This window comes from Lonchura striata, chromosome 1 (genome assembly GCF_050655825.1).
Source record: "Lonchura striata isolate lonStrDom1 chromosome 1, ASM5065582v1, whole genome shotgun sequence".
NCBI lineage: Eukaryota > Metazoa > Chordata > Aves > Passeriformes > Estrildidae > Lonchura > Lonchura striata.
Genome location: NC_140703.1, coordinates 112294997 through 112314923, shown reverse-complemented (window position 1 = coordinate 112314923; position 19927 = coordinate 112294997). Strand labels below are relative to the sequence as shown.

The 19927-nt window shown below is 36.3% G+C and overlaps 1 protein-coding gene across 2 annotated transcripts in view; it reads left to right on the top strand.

Annotated features, from left to right (window-relative positions):
• The window catches only part of EFHC2 (EF-hand domain containing 2), a 53997-nt gene extending 34282 nt beyond the window's left edge, over positions 1-19715 (top strand). The window contains exons 10-15 of one of the 2 annotated variants that reach the window (XM_077790904.2): positions 1629-1825; positions 5373-5506; positions 9675-9872; positions 10466-10558; positions 17655-17760; positions 19386-19715. In XM_077790904.2, the coding sequence (XP_077647030.2) occupies positions 1629-1825; positions 5373-5506; positions 9675-9872; positions 10466-10558; positions 17655-17760; positions 19386-19481 (824 nt within the window). In that variant the 3' untranslated portion in view covers positions 19482-19715. Of the gene's footprint in view, positions 1-1628; positions 1826-5372; positions 5507-9674; positions 9873-10465; positions 10559-17654; positions 17991-19385 lie in introns of those variants that run through there. The other variant, XM_085586118.1, reaches the window with a different exon arrangement.
• The last annotated feature ends 212 nt before the right edge of the window (positions 19716-19927 follow it).

Here is a 19927-nt window from a genome sequence, read left to right as displayed (position 1 = left end):
TTTGGCTCCCCATGAAGAAGATCACAACCCCTTTTTTACTCAGTGTAAGACCCAGCCAACAGCTGTACAAACACCTGCAAACTCTGATCTGATCTTAATGGAAGAGGTTTTTCGTGGTGGTGTTTATTTTGTGCTTTGAGCCTGGCTTTTGTAGATTTCCATCAAAACTCCTTATCAGGTTTCAGTGTAAAATCTCTAACCTAATGAGATATTTTCAGTCATTTTTCTTTATACCACTTGTGATGTATTAACCTGTAACATTTAAAAAACCATTATGGGACAGAAGTAGGTTTCCAATCTAAGTGCACAATTGCAGGGAAATAGAGGGGCGAGAGTGAATTTCCAGTCTTACAGAAGAGGGGCAGGAGTGAATTTCCAATCCTAGCAACTGTTTTTAATATTAAATATTAAAAACAGTTGCTAGGATTATATAACCTAAAAATTTCTTCTTTGTTTTTATAGCTGGGTGAAAAGGAATGTGTTAACATTAGAGTCACGTTAATGATTTGAATTGTTTTTTGATTCAAGCAAGATCTGATGATTACCATAGTGGAGGGTTATTTTTGTCTTTTATGGTGCTAATAAAGCAATTAAGACAGACATCTGCTCCAAACTCTGGTTTAATAAGTAGTTTGGGTTTCACATTCATTTATAATTTTGACTATAAAAGGCATTTGATTACACTGTTCATCAGCCTTTTTTTTACTGGACTTGCATCAGTACCTGATATTAAGGCGTCATTAAATGTTACTAAAGGAAGATTTTGGCTTTTGGCTTGGAAGCTGAAATATCAACAGGAAGCAAACCCCAGAGCTGTTGCAGGGCACATATCCCAGTGAAACTCTACACATGACAGAAGGTTTTCCAGAAAGCTTAGTACATGCAGTGCAGTCCTGTAGTACACCAGAAGTTAAAACATGAAACAGAAATGTTCCTTTTAGCATCTTACCCACCCTTGAGTACTTGTGCAGTTTCTAGTGACACAAATAAAATCATTATACTGTGAAAAGGAACCATGTGACATACCCACCTCACAAAGCAAAGAGCAGATCACAGTTAAATTGCATAGGCAGAACAATGTGTGGAAGACAATATCATATCTCTCCTACATTTAAAAAAAATTCAAAAGCACTTTAAAGGAAGTTAGAATTAAAATACATCAGAATTCACAATCTTTGTAGTACAGCGCTCTCTATGTGATTTTTATTTTTCTTTTTCTGCTTTTAACAGTTGAAGGATAATTGCCTGCATCTTAGTGTTTGGATCTTAGGGCCAGTTCCAAGGCTGGTGACAGGGTTATGGGAACGATTTGAAGAGGCACATTTCTGTCCTGTTGTAAAGAAAAGCAAAGCAGGGAAGGTGTTTGGCAGGCATTCAAATGAGACATGTCACAGAATGTGCACAGTGTCACTGTTGCTGTGGACACTGGCAGAGACGGTCCTTTTAGCAGTGAGAGGGAGGTGAAGAGAGTGTTCTGAGACAGGAAGTTGGAGCACAAAATGTGGTATAGAAATACAAATAATCTGGTTTGGGATGTCTTTTTGCTGATGGCTTGGAGTTTTTTTCTGTGTGTGTGGGTTTTTTCCAAGTAAAGCCATAATTAATTATTTTTAATTCTATTCCAATAGGGATAGCTGGTGGGAAGTTCCTGGAAAGAAGTCGCATTAAGAAGCCTGGGCAGGAACTCTTTAAGAGTGAGCCATCTGAATACTACAATGCTCAGGATCTGTTTGTTGGAGCCAGAGTTTGTTTCCATGGTCACAACTTTCTTTTGGTGGATGCTGATGAATACACATTCAACTACATGGAGAAGAATGCAAATGAGGTGAAGCAGGCTCTTGTTAATTTCCATTATCTCTCAGGACTGTGGTTTCTTAATATATTTTTCAGAATTATTTATCCTGTTTCCTCACCCAAGGCTCACAGCTCAGTGCTCTCTGTCTAACAATGCATTTAGGGGTTGCCAGCTGGGAGTGCAGGCAAGTCTGGCCACTCTTTACTGTCCATTCCCTTTTCCTTTCTCAGAATCCACTCAGTCTGCATCAGGGGTTGTGATGAGGGATATCCCTGCCTATTCCTTCTTGAGGCTGTTCAGGAAACTCTTGTCCCTGAGTTGATCTAGCCTTTGCTGAACCTACAGATACTGTCAGCTTCCACAACTTTCTGTGGTAGTAGGTTGAAAAGTTCACTGCCTGCTATGAAAAACAAATAACTGATAAAATAAGTATCTTTATCTGTTTTAAACCAGCCTCCCACTAGTTTCAAGACCAGTTATACTGTTCTGAGGTTTGGGGAAGATCCTATTCACCTTATCCACCACCTTTATAATTTTGTGAATCTAAGACATTCTTCCCCCTCAGCCTAATCCTGTGCAGGTAAGAGTCTCACCCTTTTTAGTCTGTCCTTGCAAAGTAACTGAGATGTGGAGACTGGAACAGTGTTCAGTACTCAAGACATGGACACATCCAATTTAGTCTTACTGATGAAGTTATTTTATGTCCTAATTTGATTTTTTGGGTTCATACACATTTTTCTACCAAAACATTTCCCTTGTAATATTAGAAATTCATATCCCAGTCAAGAATAAATTTACAGTGTTTATTGAGTTTTACTGTCTTTTCAGAGAGCAGAGCAATAAATTGAGAGGTGGAGTGCCTCTGCTGCTTTATACTTTAGCAGAATGGTGCAATTTTTTGTAAATTAATGTGGACTAGCACCATCTGCCTTCCCTGGAACAATGAGAAAGATCTGCAAAATGCTTGTGGATGTAAAATGCTAAGGCTGCTAAATGCTTAAAGCAGTAACATACAAAGCTGAAACCTCAAAAATGCAATGCAGTGCGTTTCCTTCCTGCTGCATGGTTTCTCCTCCTGGCGGAATCAAAACCAAACCTTTTCTCCAAAATTCAGAGCTCATCTTTAGATTGTAAATGTTCTTTGGAATGTTGTTTGCATTGATTTTCCTGGATCAAATGGATGAGACTTTAGTTCTCCAGACTGAATGATTGTATAGCATCAAAATAAAATCTGCAAAATGGGAAGAGGCAACATTAAAAATATGTAATTGATGTGAATTTTGAAAGATAGTGAACCTTTGAAAGGTTCTTTGCACAATTAAGGTTTTAATGGAGATGGTAGGAAAAAAAGATTGATTCTCCCAGAGGTAGGTGCTTCACTCACATCCTTTGCCCTAGAGCTCCAGAAGTTTGCCTCAGTTCATCAGGGGATCACATTCTCAAATCACAACAACTTCAGCAATTACTAGAGAAGATCAGAGCTGGAAGATTGCTTAGAAAGAGGGGAAAGAATGTAAATATGGCTATTTGTTAGTAGTTTCTAAAATTAGAAAACAAATTATTTTCCTTCTGAATAGACAAGAAATTTCCTTCCAGCAGAACACATCAGTATGTTCTCTAAAACTGGTAAAAGAAATCTGTATGGAATATTTTTTTAATGGAAATTTCCATCTTTACCACAGTTCTATAGGCATATGGTGATTTAGATGAAATTTTGATTGGTAATCATAGTGCAGGTGAATATTGAAATTTTTTTGACACCATCTAAGATAGTTGGAAAGCTTTAATTTTCTGTTTCAAAATTATACTTAATTGTATTGTTTTTCTGTTAAAGGAAGAGAAATATTAGAGTCTTGTCATTTTGATTGCCACCTTTACTGAAAGTAACCTCAAGGACCTGGTTAAAACTTTTCATCACTTTGGGTTTCTTTTTCAATTTGAGGGAGAAAAATATTTATTTAGGAAGTGTAAATTTTCTTGCAAAACAGAGTAGGTGTCTTGTGCACAGTCCTACTGGTATTAGCCAGGTTTGGGGAGGACTGTTTCAAACATGGCATCACTGGAAGGGAATTCAGCATCTCTGAACTGTGTCAATTGTTCTAACTTTGCTGTGTGCTGCAGCACAAACATGGAAAAGGATTTTACTTCCATTGAATTTAGCATAATAATCTCTGAGTTAAGCAAGGCAATCAAACCAAACTAGACTGTGGCTAGAAACATGTTAGGAGTTTCATGAGAAGGGGGAAAGCTGGTGAAATTATTGCCTTGCTGCTCAGACACTCAATGGCTATGTAGATGTTTGGAATATATAATTTAGGAAAAAAGATGTAAAAATACCTGTTTTGATAATGTAGAGAAGACAGGCTCCTAAATATTCAGAACACTTTGTCCATCCTGAAATACTCTGCTCTCTGAACCCTTCTGCTCAGTCTTTTCTCCCTGTTCCTTGCTTGAGCAGCAGAAGGCTGTATGTCTATGCCCCAAACAGTAACACCTTGGAGAGGGGCCTGGAAAAGCTGCTGCCTCTAAAACTCTTTGATTGCTGCTCCAAACCACTGCCTTGCAGAGCATTCCTGCCAGGGCTGCACCTGGGGTTTTGGCAGACACAGAAATTGTCTTCTCCAATTCTGAGAAAACCCTGCAAGGGCTGATGTATTGATTAAACTTGGATCAATTTGTACTGCTCTGCCAGTGCCATAGGGACTTTGAATACCCTTTTATAGATCACTTTGAACTGATACAAAGCTGTAGACACACTTCAGCACAGTTGGGGCTGAGGCCTGATTTTTATGTCCTGGTCCTTAATACTAGTCATACCAAATTTCAAATAATTGCTATTGGAAGAAAAGGGAGAAAAGTATTTTCAGGCAGTTCATTGTGCTTTTTAAGCTAGATAGAGCATGACAGATATAAGGATATAGCAGATAATCATACTTGAAGTCACCCCCAATTTAATGACTAAATACTTCTATGTTTTATATTAAAAATGAGTATAACAAATAAATCTTTGGTAGAGCACTAACACAACAATTTGAATATAGATTGAAAGCCATAATGCTTCAGTTCTGTTAAATCCAAGCTTATACTTATTTTAATGGTCTATTTAGGAAAAAATAAACATTTAAGCATTTTTATACTCAACAGGTAAAAGTGGTTTCTAAAAATTTTTCAATGTGCTATTGGATGTAAGACAATGCAGTCCAAAATGAATGAGACTGTTGGAACCTTTCTGGAGCCAGTGGTGAAAAATTAGCTTTAACATTGTGAAATTTATGACTCGAGAATTCAGTGAGGTGCACCAACGTAAAATGTGGACTAAGTTATTAGAACTGTACTTTAAATGTTCCTACTTCTGCTTTATAAATTCAATGTTTCAAACAAAAATGGATGTTCTTTTATGTAGCTGGATGAAGTTTTTTGAGAATGTATGATCTGATGATTTTTGTTTAATTGTTTATATTCTTAATAGTCTTACTGAGATTGCCATGGGCCCATTTCTCCAACCTGGACAGGTCCCTCTGGATTGCATCCTATCCTTTAGGTCTTTATAATCTCTGTCTTACTTTCCTCTTCTAAGTTCCCCATGGCTGACATTTGTGTCATCCTCAACAAACTGAAGAGCATGACAGAACCTTGTGCCAAAGAAATCAGAAAGACATTTGCTACTACTGACCCTGAGCATACCAGTGTGATTGGATATGACACTTTCAGGTAAGACAGTGGGTTTGGGGTTTTAATAGTTAATAAAGGCACATTCCCCCAAAATGTATAAAGCATGACTGGGTTTTGATGCCTTCTGCCCAGTAGCTGACAAGTGGCATAGATTTGTTTTGCATTTACTTGGAGATTGTATGTAAAAAAGAATGTAAAATCCATGTTTCAGAAAAAAAAAAAAAAAAAGTGATAGTTTCAAGTAAGCTGAAAAGCACAAGAGAAATCTATCTACTTTTTATGGAGCTGACACAGAGTGTTGTGGAGAAGGGCACAAGTCAGCAGTAATATATATGCTGAAAGATAAAGAAAAGTCCATCCTGTGAGTCAAACAGTAGTTTGGATATTCAAGTATGAATGTTCAAGTTTCCTCCTGAAAATGGTGTTTAGGTTTTGAACCATTGGTAAAAAAGACAGTCTTTACAAAATTAAGTTGTATTGAAATTAGAGAAGGCAGTGCTAAGCATATTTTAAAAAGATTGGAAAGCAGTAGTGAGAACCATAATTAATACTTGGATAGTAATTTAAGCATAGATAAAGGGAGAAGAAATCTGGATTCTGGCAATGATCCAGATATGGCAGTGGGCAGATGTAGAGATACTTGAAGGAGGAAATAATTTTCAAATACAAGCTAATTTTGGTTTATCCCACAGCCAGAATACTTGAGTGTATGAACTGTGTTGGGCACAGTACTGGTACAGTTAATTATGTGAAGCAGAGGAGAAAACTTTGCTTAGAAGCATTTGGTTTTCACAGAAGTAATATACTATATATTTAGGAACTGTCATAATAACTAAGGCATGTAAGTAGATGAATATTGCATGGAATGCCATCTCCATAGGAATGCTAACCAAGGCAGGAATTGCTTCTGAAATATCTCAGAAGAGAAATAGATCAGCAGAAGGTTCTTTCAGTAATTCAAAATTAAAATAGTGAGAAACTAAAACAAGCTGGTATTCAGAAATAAAAAATAAGTGTTTTAAAGGTAGGATTTAAACTAAAAAAGGCCACAGTTTTTGGCAGCTTTTGTTCCAAATATTTCTGAAGTCAGATATTTTACTCAGCAGAAGCGATATTTTGAATTGCTGATTGCATTAAGAGGGAAGATGTTATTACTTGAGTAAGAGAAAATTGAAAGTTCATGTTTAATGGGAGAAAGTTCCTGGCACCTGGAAAAGGTTTTTAATTTATGTACAAAGTAACTATTTTTAAAAAAGTTTTATTTCAAATTATGAAATAATCACCTGCAAAACTCTGTGCATGCACTAAGAGCAGCTCAAAGGTTTGGAATATTTGTATGATAGAATTAGGGAAGCAAACCTTTAGAAGGGATGATTGTGCTTTTAAATGGCAGGGAAAAGTTTTTATTTTATCCAGAAGAGGCTCAGTTGGGTGTAAATTTAATCATGGACATAATCTGTGCAGCTGTGAACAGCTCGACTGTTTAATTTAGGGTGGTGCTATTCTGTGACATGGAGAGAGATATGTCTGATCACATGGAATGGAGGGACTTGGTTTCAGCCACAAAAAATGCAGGAGCCCTCTCCATGAACAGAAAATCTGGGGAACCCAAATAATCAGGGTTTTCTGGGCCTCAGTGCTCATCTGGGCCAGTCTCAACACCCTTTAATGGTCCCCATCCCTCCTATGGGGGAAGGCCTAGGGTCTAACAGGGGATGTTCACACTGCCAGAGGAAGGATTTGCCTCTAAGGAACCTTGAACATTTGTGCTCTATAGTGATAGTAGGTTTTGTTTCTTTTAGTTTGCATTACATCCAGTAATCTAAAGGTTCTCATTATTATTATCTGTGAAGCTTATTTTAGAATGAAAGAAGCATTTTTAATGACAAAAACAAGAGCACTTCTTTACATCTATAAAATTTCCAAGATACTTCTATGTGAATAGAGTATTTTTTCTTTCATTTTCTTATTGTGTACATCTCTGTTTATTTTTAATCTGCCATGACATTTGATTACTATAACTAACAACAAATGATTATTTTTAGTGCAGGCAATTATCTGTATGACAGCTTCAATGATAATCCTCTTTCCTTATCTTAAAGCTGAGGTTTTAACTCAGCTCTGAATTTGGCTGTTCAGATTTCTTCCCTTCTACCTATGTAATTTTATGTAATCTGCATTAAAACTACATCTATAAGTATGATGTAGTGAAGAGAATTGTGATTATACAATTTACTTAAACTGCTTTCAGAAATCTTCAAATCTTCAGCACTTCATCCAGGAAATAAATGTGTAATGTACACTTCAGCTATCCCCTAAGCTATCATTAGAACTATTGAAATCTTTGTTAAAAAGAGAATTAAAAAATATTTAAAACATAGATGCCTGTTCATCACACAGCCTTATCCAGGATATCTTTTCTCATAAGTTACTAGCAAGAATGTTTGCTGTTAGAGACAAAGAAACATGTGGGTCTAACAAAGATGCCTATCTTCAGTTCAGCAGATTTGAGCTGCTGAGAAGCATCTCTCTTGAGCAGTTAATTATGATGACTTCTTTCTGTAATGAATTCAGATTGCGATCTGTCTTATTCTTCTACAACAAAAAAAGAAGTAAAACAAGAGATAGCTAAGCTGTGGGAACAATTATTGAAGCTTGTTTTTTTTGGTCAGGGAGAATTTAGATGTCATTCTGTTTGTGAGTCTTGCATCTTACTCATTAGTCCCTCACAATCACTAAAATATTCTTTAATTCCCAAATGAAATTATTTTATCTTTGGGTTTTGGCGATTCGATTTTCACTGACTGGATTGAGACAATAAAAAACTTTTGAAATCCTGACAGTGAAAAAATCTGTGCCATGTATGGATATCCAGCCTGTGGAAATGGCTGATGTTATCTGCAGCCCCCAGCTCTTCCAGCCCAAGCACTGGGGTGCCAGGCTTATCAGGCAGCATTGTCCTCTTTGTGTGTGCAGTGGTGTTTATTGCAAGCTGCTGGAAGCAGGCTCCAGCTTTGACTGGATTTCTGAATGCTGCTGCAATATAAATTATAATATCCAGTAAGTGGAAAAATAATACTGACAAGATAATGATAATATTAGTAGATGGATCAGGTCTTGGTCATTAAGTTTGTGTAATCTCAAATAATGTTTGCTACTGTCAACAGCTTGTCACTTTCTTGTATTTATTTCCTGCCACTGCAAATAAAAGATCATTCTGATTTATTTAATATGAAAAAAGAAGCAGTTGAATCAAAATAGACACTCTACAGTATTTAACCTTTCTTTAATAGTTGTGTAAATGCAATCATATTTATTACATGAAGTGATCCTTTCCTTTGAACAGGACCACACAAGCCTCTGGGAGGAAGCAAGTGAAGAATTGTGATTCTTGTTAAAAGTCTGAAAATTTGGAAGGGTCCTAAATTTATGTGCTTTCAGTTCACATGTGGATGTTAAAGAGATCCCTCATCAGATTAATTCAACAATTCAAGTGTTCTCCAGGCAACCATTTAGCTCTTGTGTCAGAACTTTGTGCATCACTTCTAATTTCTTCCATTTGTTTTCAAGGATTGGAGTTTAATCACAGTGATTCAGTGTCCTCATGGGTATCACAAAGTACAGCACTAATTGCACCAGCAATTACAGTGAAGTTTATTCTTAGTGCAGTTTATCCATAAGTATTACATTTAATTAATCTAATTTTGACTAAACACATAGGCCTATGCTGATGCTTGCTTGTTAAAAAGCCTGGTTGAGTGTGAGTGCACCAGGGGCAGATATTTGGGATCATAGAGCCAATACACTAATCCAGATTTGACAAAGAGGCCTTGTAACAGCTGAGGGAGCTGACACTGTCCCATCAGATGGATCTCAGGAAAATTTCTTCTTCCATGGGCTGGGCTGATTTGTCTGAGCAGCACACACAGGCTTGGGAGAGCACATCCCAGGCTCATCCTTGCATGGGGTCTGATTTTCCACTTACATCATCCAAGTGTAAACTGCTCTTGCTCCTGCCTCCTGTCTTACATTCTTGCCAGGGGAACTTGTGATTTGCTGTAATTCTCTTTATGGCATCCCTGGTAAAACATTTCAGTCGTGGTTAGGATGTATTTTTGTATGTATAGACAGCCCCAAAATTAGTGATTATTAATTTTTTTTAACTTATTTATTCAAAACTAATGTAGGCTGTTGTTTTTGTGCACAGAAATTGGTTAGTCAGTGTTGCTGGTGGAGGATTTTCAGAACACGAAATTATGACTCTTGGACGTCATTATGGCATCAGAGATGACAATCAAACAGATCTGCTCTTCCTCCTTTCAGTGGCTCAAGACAAACTAAAGAAAAATAGCTTTGAATATTTTGAACAACTTATTACAGTGTTTTTGTACAATGACCGAGAAAAGTAAGTTTCCTCTCTTTATCCCAAACTGTTTGAGAAGTTCTTCTTGTAAACCCACCTACTTTCTGTTTGTTGCTGAGCAAATGGTATATTGTGGCCAAAGAATATTATGTGTAGTGTTAAGCCTCTCTCAGCACTTGACAATAGACAAGAAGAGGACAGCCTTCAGCCTTTTTGTCTATTTTACATTTTGTAGGTGGGCTTTTTATTGTAAATGCTGTACTGAATATTCTGTGACATCAGATACCAGCTCATGGGCAAAACACAGGATTTTAAATCAAAAAGGAAAAATTGTGATTTAAGGGGGGAAATAAAGGAAAGAATTTGTATTCTTTATGTGACTCATTTGCCCTTTTTGTTCTCTGATGTCGTAGATAAAGAATCACAGAGAATCACTGAGGATTTCAGTATGAGAAAGGCTACAATGTGGCCTTCAAGTTTCTCAGCTGTGTAATAGAAAAATTTCATAAAACTTTGTTGTCTTTTTCTCTATCCTGATATTCTTCACACATTTTCCTATGCACAGAAACATTTACTTGAAGTAAGACTGGAAAATACCTAATGTATATTTATACCCTTCTCTTTCTTATGTGCAGGTGTGGATTATTGCCCTATGAGACCTGCAGGACTATTTTCAAATCCTTTAAGTTGCCACTTCCTGATGATCTTCTAGAAACTTTACTGGCCAGGTAACTTAAGGGCAGGTAGGGTGACCTGCATGCGCGGGAGCAAATCAATGTTAAATATCTACTGCAGACACAAATCTTCAGAATTTGCCATTTATTTAACATGAATCATTTCATGATGCAGATTTTGTCTCTACATACTCAGACTTTCCTATTTATAGAATATTTATAATCAAGTGAGATGCGTCCATCTTAGCAACTTCTCTTCATTTTGCCTGGCATAGTAAATCATCTGGGATTTGGCAGAATTCTATGGAATTCATATTTCCAGAATCAGTTACTGATACTTATAATTTTCAATAAGATTCACTTTTTTTGCTGTAGTTGTTCCTGTGTATAGATGTGAGGTAAAAACAATAATCTTATGAAAGAACATTGTGTGAGTTCCAAGGAAAGCACTAACATGAATACAATGAACTGCTTTTATCAAGTTGACAGCATCAGTAGTAAACAAAATATGTTTGCTACTCCTATTAATCCAACCTGAGACATATTGTAATTTTTAAAAAGGAAAAGGAGCGTTGGCATGGCTTTGGTACTTCTACATAGCACATTTAACTTTTTTGAGACAACTGGCTTTGCTAGCTGTATTAATGGGAATAGGAGTGAAAAGAAGTACTATTTAGTGCACTTGTATTAAAGATTACTGTTCAGAGTAAGCTGTGGTTCTTTGAACACTCATGTTCTGTTGAGTTTGGTTTTCCTGGCCAGATTTTCTGGTAATTGATTTAAATGCATACTTGCTGTTTTCTTCTTTCCCTTGAGGGAAATCCTTAAATCACATGTTTTGTCTGTGCTTTCATAGTCTGTTAAAAACAGGAACAGGTCTTGTTTTCTGTCATGTTTAGAGGCTTTCAGGTAAATATTCTTCTTGATTTCAGGAGGAGTTGCAAATTAAACATAATATAAATATAAATAAATTATAATGATAACAATAACGATAACTATAACTATATAGCTATAGCTATAACTATAACTATAACTATAACTAACTATAACTATAAGTAAATATAAATATAAATATAAATATAAATATAAATATAAATATAAATATAAATATAAATATAAATATGATATCTGGGTTTAGTAAATAATGAAAAGACCCTTGTCAGGCATAAATTTTTTGATAAAGCTTCTTTGTGCTGCTGTTCATCATTTCTGACACTGAGTTATAAGCATTAGTCTTCAGAAAAGTCTGAATTTTAACAGTAATCTACAACTGACATTTTAGAACTCCCACCAAGCTGCCAAACACAATTGTTGGACAATGGACATCCCATGTTAGACAAGGGGTTCTTACAGATTCCATTTCTTAAGGGCAGAACTTGAATAGATGCACAACAAGGCACTGGATATTTTCCTTTATGTACTAACTCAGTTCTGATAAGAAGCAGACAAGCCTGACACATCCTGGGTTAGAGACATGTTTATTGTTTGTGAATTTATACCAGGGAAAGCTTCTGTGCCCTGAACCTCTACTTTTCTAAGGAGTGAGTGTAGGCAGTTAAAAAGAAAAAGCCCAGTACACTATAATAAAAATGAGAGATAAGCTTAGAACACAGGGAGGAGATCAAGGGCTGGACTTCACCCAACTTCAGCAAGGTATCCATGACAGCTGGATGAGGTTTCAGCTGCTGTAGGCTCTTTCTGTAGGTGGTAGAGGAGAGAGTTATCTCCTCAGTCTGCATCAGAGCTGCATTTCTAAATTCCCATCAATTTTCCTTAGTTTCTAAAGGTGCTGAGGCCAGCCTGTGTTACAGATTTCTGTATCAGAAAGGTAAATGAGAATGGTGTGAAGCTGGGCCTCAGAAATCAGTGTGGGAAGTGCTTCACTTGACAGAGAGCCTTGTGTAAGGCACTTCTAAGTTACAGCATCTGCTGCTTCAAAGGTGGCAATTTAGTGGAGTCACAGCACTGCAGGTAATGAGGAATTGGCACATTCTTCATCATGTGTGCACTTGGCACTGCTTGGGAAGTCTGTTGTTTTGTGAGGGTGCAGAGCCAGGGAAACTTTTTTTTGAACTCTATTTAATAGGATTTAATTTCCAGTAGTGTGTAAATTGAAGAGTTGAGTCATCTTAATGAGATTTAAACTCATCTTTTCCTTTATTTCTGCTTTCTGTAGTTTTTTCAGCACTGAAGAATCATGAAACAGGCAGGTTTATTGTTAATGAAGAACAGTCTCATTACTAGGGAGTTTGCAATTCAGTGTGGGCTGAGTTTGTCAACAGTATTCCAGTATTCTTTCCTCATTTTTTTTTTTTGTTTGTTTGTTTGGGTTTGTTTTTTTTGTTGTTTTGTTTTTTGGTGTTTTTTTTTTTAATGAGGAACCATGTAGTTTTGTGTCCACTGATACTTCTAAAACAAGTGGTGGTGGTGGTCCTACTCTGGGAATCTTTATTTATGAAGGAAAAAAGTGGTACAATAAAATTTGCTGGACTGATTCCCACAAAATCAGTATATATAGCTAATGCACTAGCTGGACCCCATTCAGCTATAAAATGATGCTGGACAATGTGATCAGATAATAGTTGAAGGCTAAAGCTCTGTGTTTATTCAGCTTTGCTATCTGAGATTAGGTGGCAAAGACTTTCTCCAGGACTTAATGACTATTTTTCTATTTTGAAAGGTAATACTCTTAAAGTATTTATTATTTACATTTGTAAATTATACTGCAATGATCTGTCACTTATTACAAGCATGGGATGAGACTAGAAATTACTGTCTAATTTTGTGGTCACCTCCAAATGACCCAAGACTTTGTTTACTGTACCCAAAGAGCACTCAGTTGCCATGGAGTGAAGGGAGACTTAGCAAAAAAATTGGGGTTTTCATAAGACCTTTTCATATTGTCCATCTAGTGTAAATTTACGTTTATAATCGTGGGATGTTGAAATAGTAGGATTTAGGTACCCAACAATGTGAACAATTTTCCAATTTACCTGAACTGGCATATTAAAAAGTATTTGCTTTCTCCATCAGCATCTTCTCACTTACTTTTTTAATCACAGAACAATACAGAATTTAATTACATTGCTGTAAGCAGTGCAGACAGTACACAGTTGTTTCTGCCAGAAAACGACAGTAGTCATTATAAACATGTCTTTAAATTTATGCAGGCATAATGAAAAACTACAGTTTGTTTAGTAAATAAATTTTGCAAAGTGCTTAAGTAATGATTTCAGGGTTTTTTTCTGTTATTTTTATTTTCTGCAATGCTAAATTGATGCTAACAAGGACTTAAAAAGAAGCGGTCTTTCCCTGGAGGATTTATAAACTGCTGGTAGCTAAGGAAGAGACAAATTGAGAGGAGGAAGAATGGATGACAAGTTTACAAACATTACATGTTGATTATTCTGCATTAATTCAGCTGTTAATTGTAGGTCCGTCCCTAGTTTTTTATATTATGTTTTTAAATTTCTGTTAAAAGTAGCTGAGTAGTTTTTCACCTTCCTACACTGTTGGGGTTGGTCTTTTTGAAAGGTTCTTGTTTTGAAAAGGTGAATCTCCACTCAGGTAGCAGTGCCTGATGACACAGGGCCTCCTACATGGTGAACCCAGTTACCAAGTCACTTACAGGCCAGGCCAGGCCACTCCTGCCTGCTCAGTTTTCCCCAGGATTGTGGCTGGGTAATAGTTTTTTACCTGGTTTCCTACCTGTAATGTTTTTTTTTTAGGTCTGACCTTTTTCTTTCAGGAAGAAACCCTCTTCTTCTGCTACAGCAAGTGTCCAGTAGCAGGAGCAGCAGTGGAAATGATCATGAGGTCTTTCTCCTGCTGCTTTCTTGTTACTTTTGGTGCCTGTGACTCCCTGTGCCATTTGTGATTAAAAGGATCTCTAAAAGTCATATTTTAATCTCTTAGGACAAATTATTCCTGTTCCTCAGTTTGCTGAGGAGCTGATGGTTCAATTCATGGTTGATCAAGACATGAGTAAATGTAGTATAAATATAAATTTAAAAAAGGGGATGGTAGCCATTATTATTTAAGAGTGACTTGTTGTGCTTGCTGGTTTAAGTCCTTTAATATGAGCAGTTTATGACAATTTAGTTGTACACCTGTGGCAATTTAGTCCATGTAGAACTATGTTGCACAGAGAGTATCAAACAGGCTGAAAAATCCCAACATTTTCTCTAAGGTTAAAGCAGCAGATGCTTCTGCTTGGTTATTATCAGATTAACTTTTTAATAAATGTTATTTGAAATTAAGAAATTAAAAAACTCTGCATGTACATTAAAATTTCACATAAATCTTTGGGGTATAGATTTCTTGGTGGGAAAGAAAAACGAAAGTAACCTTTACTCACCAAAGCATCCTCAGGAATTATCATCATGTGATTGACCAAATTTTTCACCTATCTGGAGTATTTAATTATGAAAGTACTTTTCTAAGCAGAAATGTGTGATTATTTCTGTAATGATAAAGAAAATAAAAAGCTCTGCAAACTGACAGTGATGGCAGAGTGACTTTCATAGTCTAAAATCCCATGCATTGGTGAAGTAACAGGGAAAAACTGAAGAGAAGGGTGGTTTAAAGCTATCTTTGGTGCACCTTCTTGATAAGACAAATCTAATTTCCTTTTCTGAAGAGCAGTGTCTCAGCATTATTAATTCCAACCACTGAAATGTATGACATCTCTGTCCTAATAATATCCAAACTGATAACATCTCCTTAGTCCATCTGAATGCTCTGTGCCAAATCTCTAGTGTGTGCTTTTAGTAGATTGATACAATAAGTCACAGCAGTAAAAAGATCTAAAGAGTAGATTTTTTTTCTTTCTGGGTTATTCTAGAGTAGTATTTTAAGATGCTTTCTTTAGCTATTTATTTATGGGATTTAGGAATCCCATTTCCTCTGCCCATGTTAAAATTCTTGGTTATAGATAATTTCAAATTCATATTGTCATCTCAGCTCACTAGTGCTGTCACATTAAGTTACTTTTCTCCTTGTAAATGTTTGTCAAAAGCAGAAGCAATGCTTTCCTCAACTTTGGTCCTCAACAGAAAGTTTGAGTAGTTACACACCATCACTTGTTCTTTGTTTAAAAATCCTGCTTGTATAGCTCAGCATCTCGGTGGTAGAATTAATCTTCTGACTTTTCACAATGAGTAAAAGGTAACTACATAATAGTAGAAAGAAAAATAATTTGTCCAGAAATTCCAATCTGTCTGCTATTATTTTTCCAAGAGGTATAAGCTTTTTGATTGTCTTATTACATCTCATGCAAAACTTGTTTGTCTTCCCTATTGCCACCTGAAAAAAAACAACAACAACAACAAAAAACAAAAAACAAAAAAAAACCCCAAAAAGAAACCTGAAACTAAGAACCCACTGGAAGTGAGAATGATAATTTTCTTGTGTATTGGATATATTTCCCAAAAGTAAGGCTTTATGGAAATGTTAACTTGCATGTGAACTATGGTAAAGAAGCAAGCTGTGAGAGGAGGGTTTCTCATGGCAGTGTTTCAGGCTCCATTTAATTCTGGTAGCAGTAGCATTCTTTTCTGATTTTGCTTTCATCTTCAGCATAATTCACTGTACTTAACATTCCAGTTTATCACGACCATCTCTGTTTATGGCTTTCAGTATATTTTATTATTATCTTTCCTGCTGACTATTAAATGAAAGGTGTTGAGGGGGGGAAGAAGGAAAGGATGAGTTGCAGTTTATTGCAGTTTATTTTTGTTACTAGATCTATTTCTCCTCTGGTATTGTTTTCCATGTTTGTGCTGTAAATTCTCCCTTAAAATGCCTTCATGCTTAATTTTTGTTAGAACCCTCTGCAATGATTGAAGGGTTTTGAGGCCTGTGTTTTGTGTATTGCTATTTCATTAAGGACAAGGCAAAATGATTTTCTGAAATACTTGTTTCCTGTGCAGTAGTTTTTGTCTCACCAGATGGCAGGGCAGAATTGTTTAACCTGGTGTCTCCCACCAGGTAAGAGATACTGAGTCTTGCTGGGTGTCTGTGTTTCTCCATGGACCTCAGTGAAGCACAGACACTTCCAGGCTATGTTTCTGTGCCCAAACTGGGTTCCTTTTGCAGGTGGGTGGTGTTGGGTGAGACAGGTGTCCTTCAGAAGCTGCCAGTGCTGTGTTTTTTCACATAGCTGTCCCAGCTGTTCTTTTCAAGCTTCAGCCCAAAGGTATCTTTCAACATTTGGCTGGTGACACTGAAAGAACAGTGGTTCCCAAGGGCCTGAATCACCTCAGTGTTCTGCTGAACTGAGGACTTTTATTTCTAAAGCTGCTTCATCCAAATCAATGGCAGAAGGATGAAGTGACTTACAAATCTGTTCCCATGTGGCTTATTAGTGCAGAGTAAGGATTTTAGAAATCTAAGAGAGGGAAATGGTGTTTTCCACACGTGCCTGTATACCTGTAGACCCTAGCTATCAGCAAATATATCTTCTGGCATATATATCTGCTGGCAGCATCTATATGCATTTAGGGGACAGCCACAACTGATAGAAATATAGCTATTTATCCATAGGAATAAAGAGCAATGCTATAAACCTGTTACCAAATGATTTTAAAATCTGGCATTTTAAAACATTTGATATGTTTGTGTTTGTGTTTGTGTTTGAGCTGTCTGTTTGTCAATTGCAGCTTGATCCCAAGGTGTGTGCAAACAGCATTATTGAAGGATTACTTATTTTCAAGAGGTGATTGTAGAAATCAGATAGAGCAGGTCAGTTGTGTTGCAGCACAGATGTGCTGTGTAATTCTGTTTCTTTTCTACTCAAAGGAATCATACACTGATCATCCCAACTCTGTGTTTGTCAAAAGCTGTGAGATCAGTGTTGGAAAAGGTTGGGCAGTGCTTCAAAACTAAAATGAAAATAGTTGAAATGAAGCAAAACTTGAAAAAGTTGAATTCTACTATAAGAGAAAATAATAAGGTGTAAGAATATGGAAAAGAATGTATAATATAATCCTGACATTTTATACTTTTTCTTTCACTCCTGCCAGTGTTTGGGAATAAAGTAGTATAAAAATTTTTATCCCCAAAGCAATGATTAGTATGCTGCAGATAACATGACATAACTTTGTTAAAAATTCCTTTTAACCTTGAGTCATCTTATGGATATTCTGCTCAGGTTTGAAGATAACCAAAAGCAGGTAGACTATAAAAAGTTTGTTCATGCACTGAACTGGAGAGAGAATCAAGTCCGTGCTTTTGTGGAGGAAAAGGAGCCACCCAAGGTAAAACCAGTGTCTCAATATCATTTCTCCAACTTTAACAAGACTGTCTTAGCCAACACACATTACAATATTTTTTCCTATTTGTGTATTTGTACCTGTTTTCTTTAAGTACTTATTTTTTAATAAATTTATTTTTTAATAAATTTAATAGGGAGGTTTAGGTTGCAACAGAGAAGTCAAACAGGGATGAGGAGGTGCCTAGTAAGTATCACATCATTTTACAGAAGAAAAAAAGAGAAGGAGAAGCAGATGTATTTATCCATGGGCAATGGGCATGAGTACTGCTTCCCCCACAAATATCATTGTGACATGTCAAATGATCTGTTCATTTGCTGAGGTAGACAGAAAATACTTTAATCTCCACTGACATATGCAGAAAATAGCTCTGCATTTTGTGTAACTCCTCAGAAACCTGTGCACAGCACACCACATCCCTGGTAGGCATGCACAGAGAGAAGAGCTGATGGATCAGCTTTGTGTATCTTCAGCCTGCTACTTAGGGTAAAAAAAAATGCAGTATCAACAAACTGCAGAGACTAATATGATCTTGCCATCTTGTGCTGAGTAGAACATTTTAAAATAGAAGGTCCATAAGGCAATTATGCTGAATTTTAAATACTTTGTAACAAATAAATCCAAAGACTTCTGCCAACACATCATTTTGCTATTCTGTCCTGGCCAATGTGTTGTACAGAATGTGTTTGATTGTGTCCAGACCATTAAGAAACAAAGCATTCCTTTAAATTCAAGTTCACTCATGGCATAGTTTAAACCAGTATTCCTCAGGCACTGTGCTCCTGACTCCTAATTCCTGCCTGCCTTAGCAAGACTTTCTTCTGTAGCATCTCAAATTGTTGATGATGTCTAATGAGGGCCCAGGGCTGTTGGTTTGCTCTGCTTTCCATGGTTGATTATTTCTGCTTTGTCTTTGTGAACAATTTTTCATAAGATAAAATCAAAATACTTCCACATGTTTTATACAGCAGTCCTGAGGATCATGGTGTTGAATAGGCTTTGTTGAGGGGGTATTCTTTGTTTTTACAGATGAATTCTGTGCTTAAGCAATAATTAAATATTTAATATTTTAAGAGAGGAGCTACAAAATGGAAAAAAAATCAGAGACAGGAAAAGTTTTAAATCTTGTTCAGCTTTAGAATTCAATTGTCATTCTGTGCATGACTTACCATGAATGAATAGCAGTATTTTGAAGCTACAGTACCTGTATTTGACAGACAGATTTCAGCAGCAGAGTTGTGCTTGTTTGGCTGGCTTTCTTTTTTATTCCTTGTCTTTATCTCATTATTTTGTATGATTTTTGGTGTTGAGACATAGATGACTCTCAAGAATTTGAAGTATAAGCATTTTAATGAAGAAAATGTAGCATTATTTAATTAAAAATGTCTGCAAAAGGGCTAGTGATAGAAAATATTTTTAATAAAATATTTTGCAACATTCATAAGAATGTGCATGTTTTAATCTTTTAAGATGTTCTATATAAACCCCAAATTTTTCACAGATTTTTCTGTGGAATTGAAGCATCTCATTCAATCTTATGTTGACCAGCTTGAAATGATTCCTGTTTTCATGATTTTATACTAAGATATTCTCTGGGTTACTAATTTCAGAGGGAAGATATCTGGAACAAACTACCACGATCCCCTCCCGTGACTGGGATCAGATACCCTCCTCTTCTGGATGATCTGTTTGGCAAGGAAGAATAATCTCACCTTTCCAAGGCACTGATTTAAGATTGGTGCTTCAGCTCTGAAGATTACTTAGAGAGATACCAAAAACATTTATTGTATAATAAGAAAAAAGAAGATGCAGGTTTTATTGCATTTAATTTTTCTTGTTCCAACAGAGATGTATACTTGTCTGTTTTTGGAAATCTTTCTAAATCAACAGCACTCTCTCACACTTCTACAAGCATAAATAAAACTAGATCCTCTAATATCTGCCTGGTTGCATGGAGAATTTGTGAGTATTGACAAAATCTGACTAACCCTGCTTTGTTCTGAGAACAAACTTTGTTGGATGACCTCTTGACTGCATTAGCACAATGATACCATTCCATTCAAGTTCCCTCCCTTGCTCTGCAGGTCTTATCTGTGGTTTTGCTCTATCCCCGTGGTGATGCTCAAGTGCTGTTCATGTCAAAGTTGGTTAT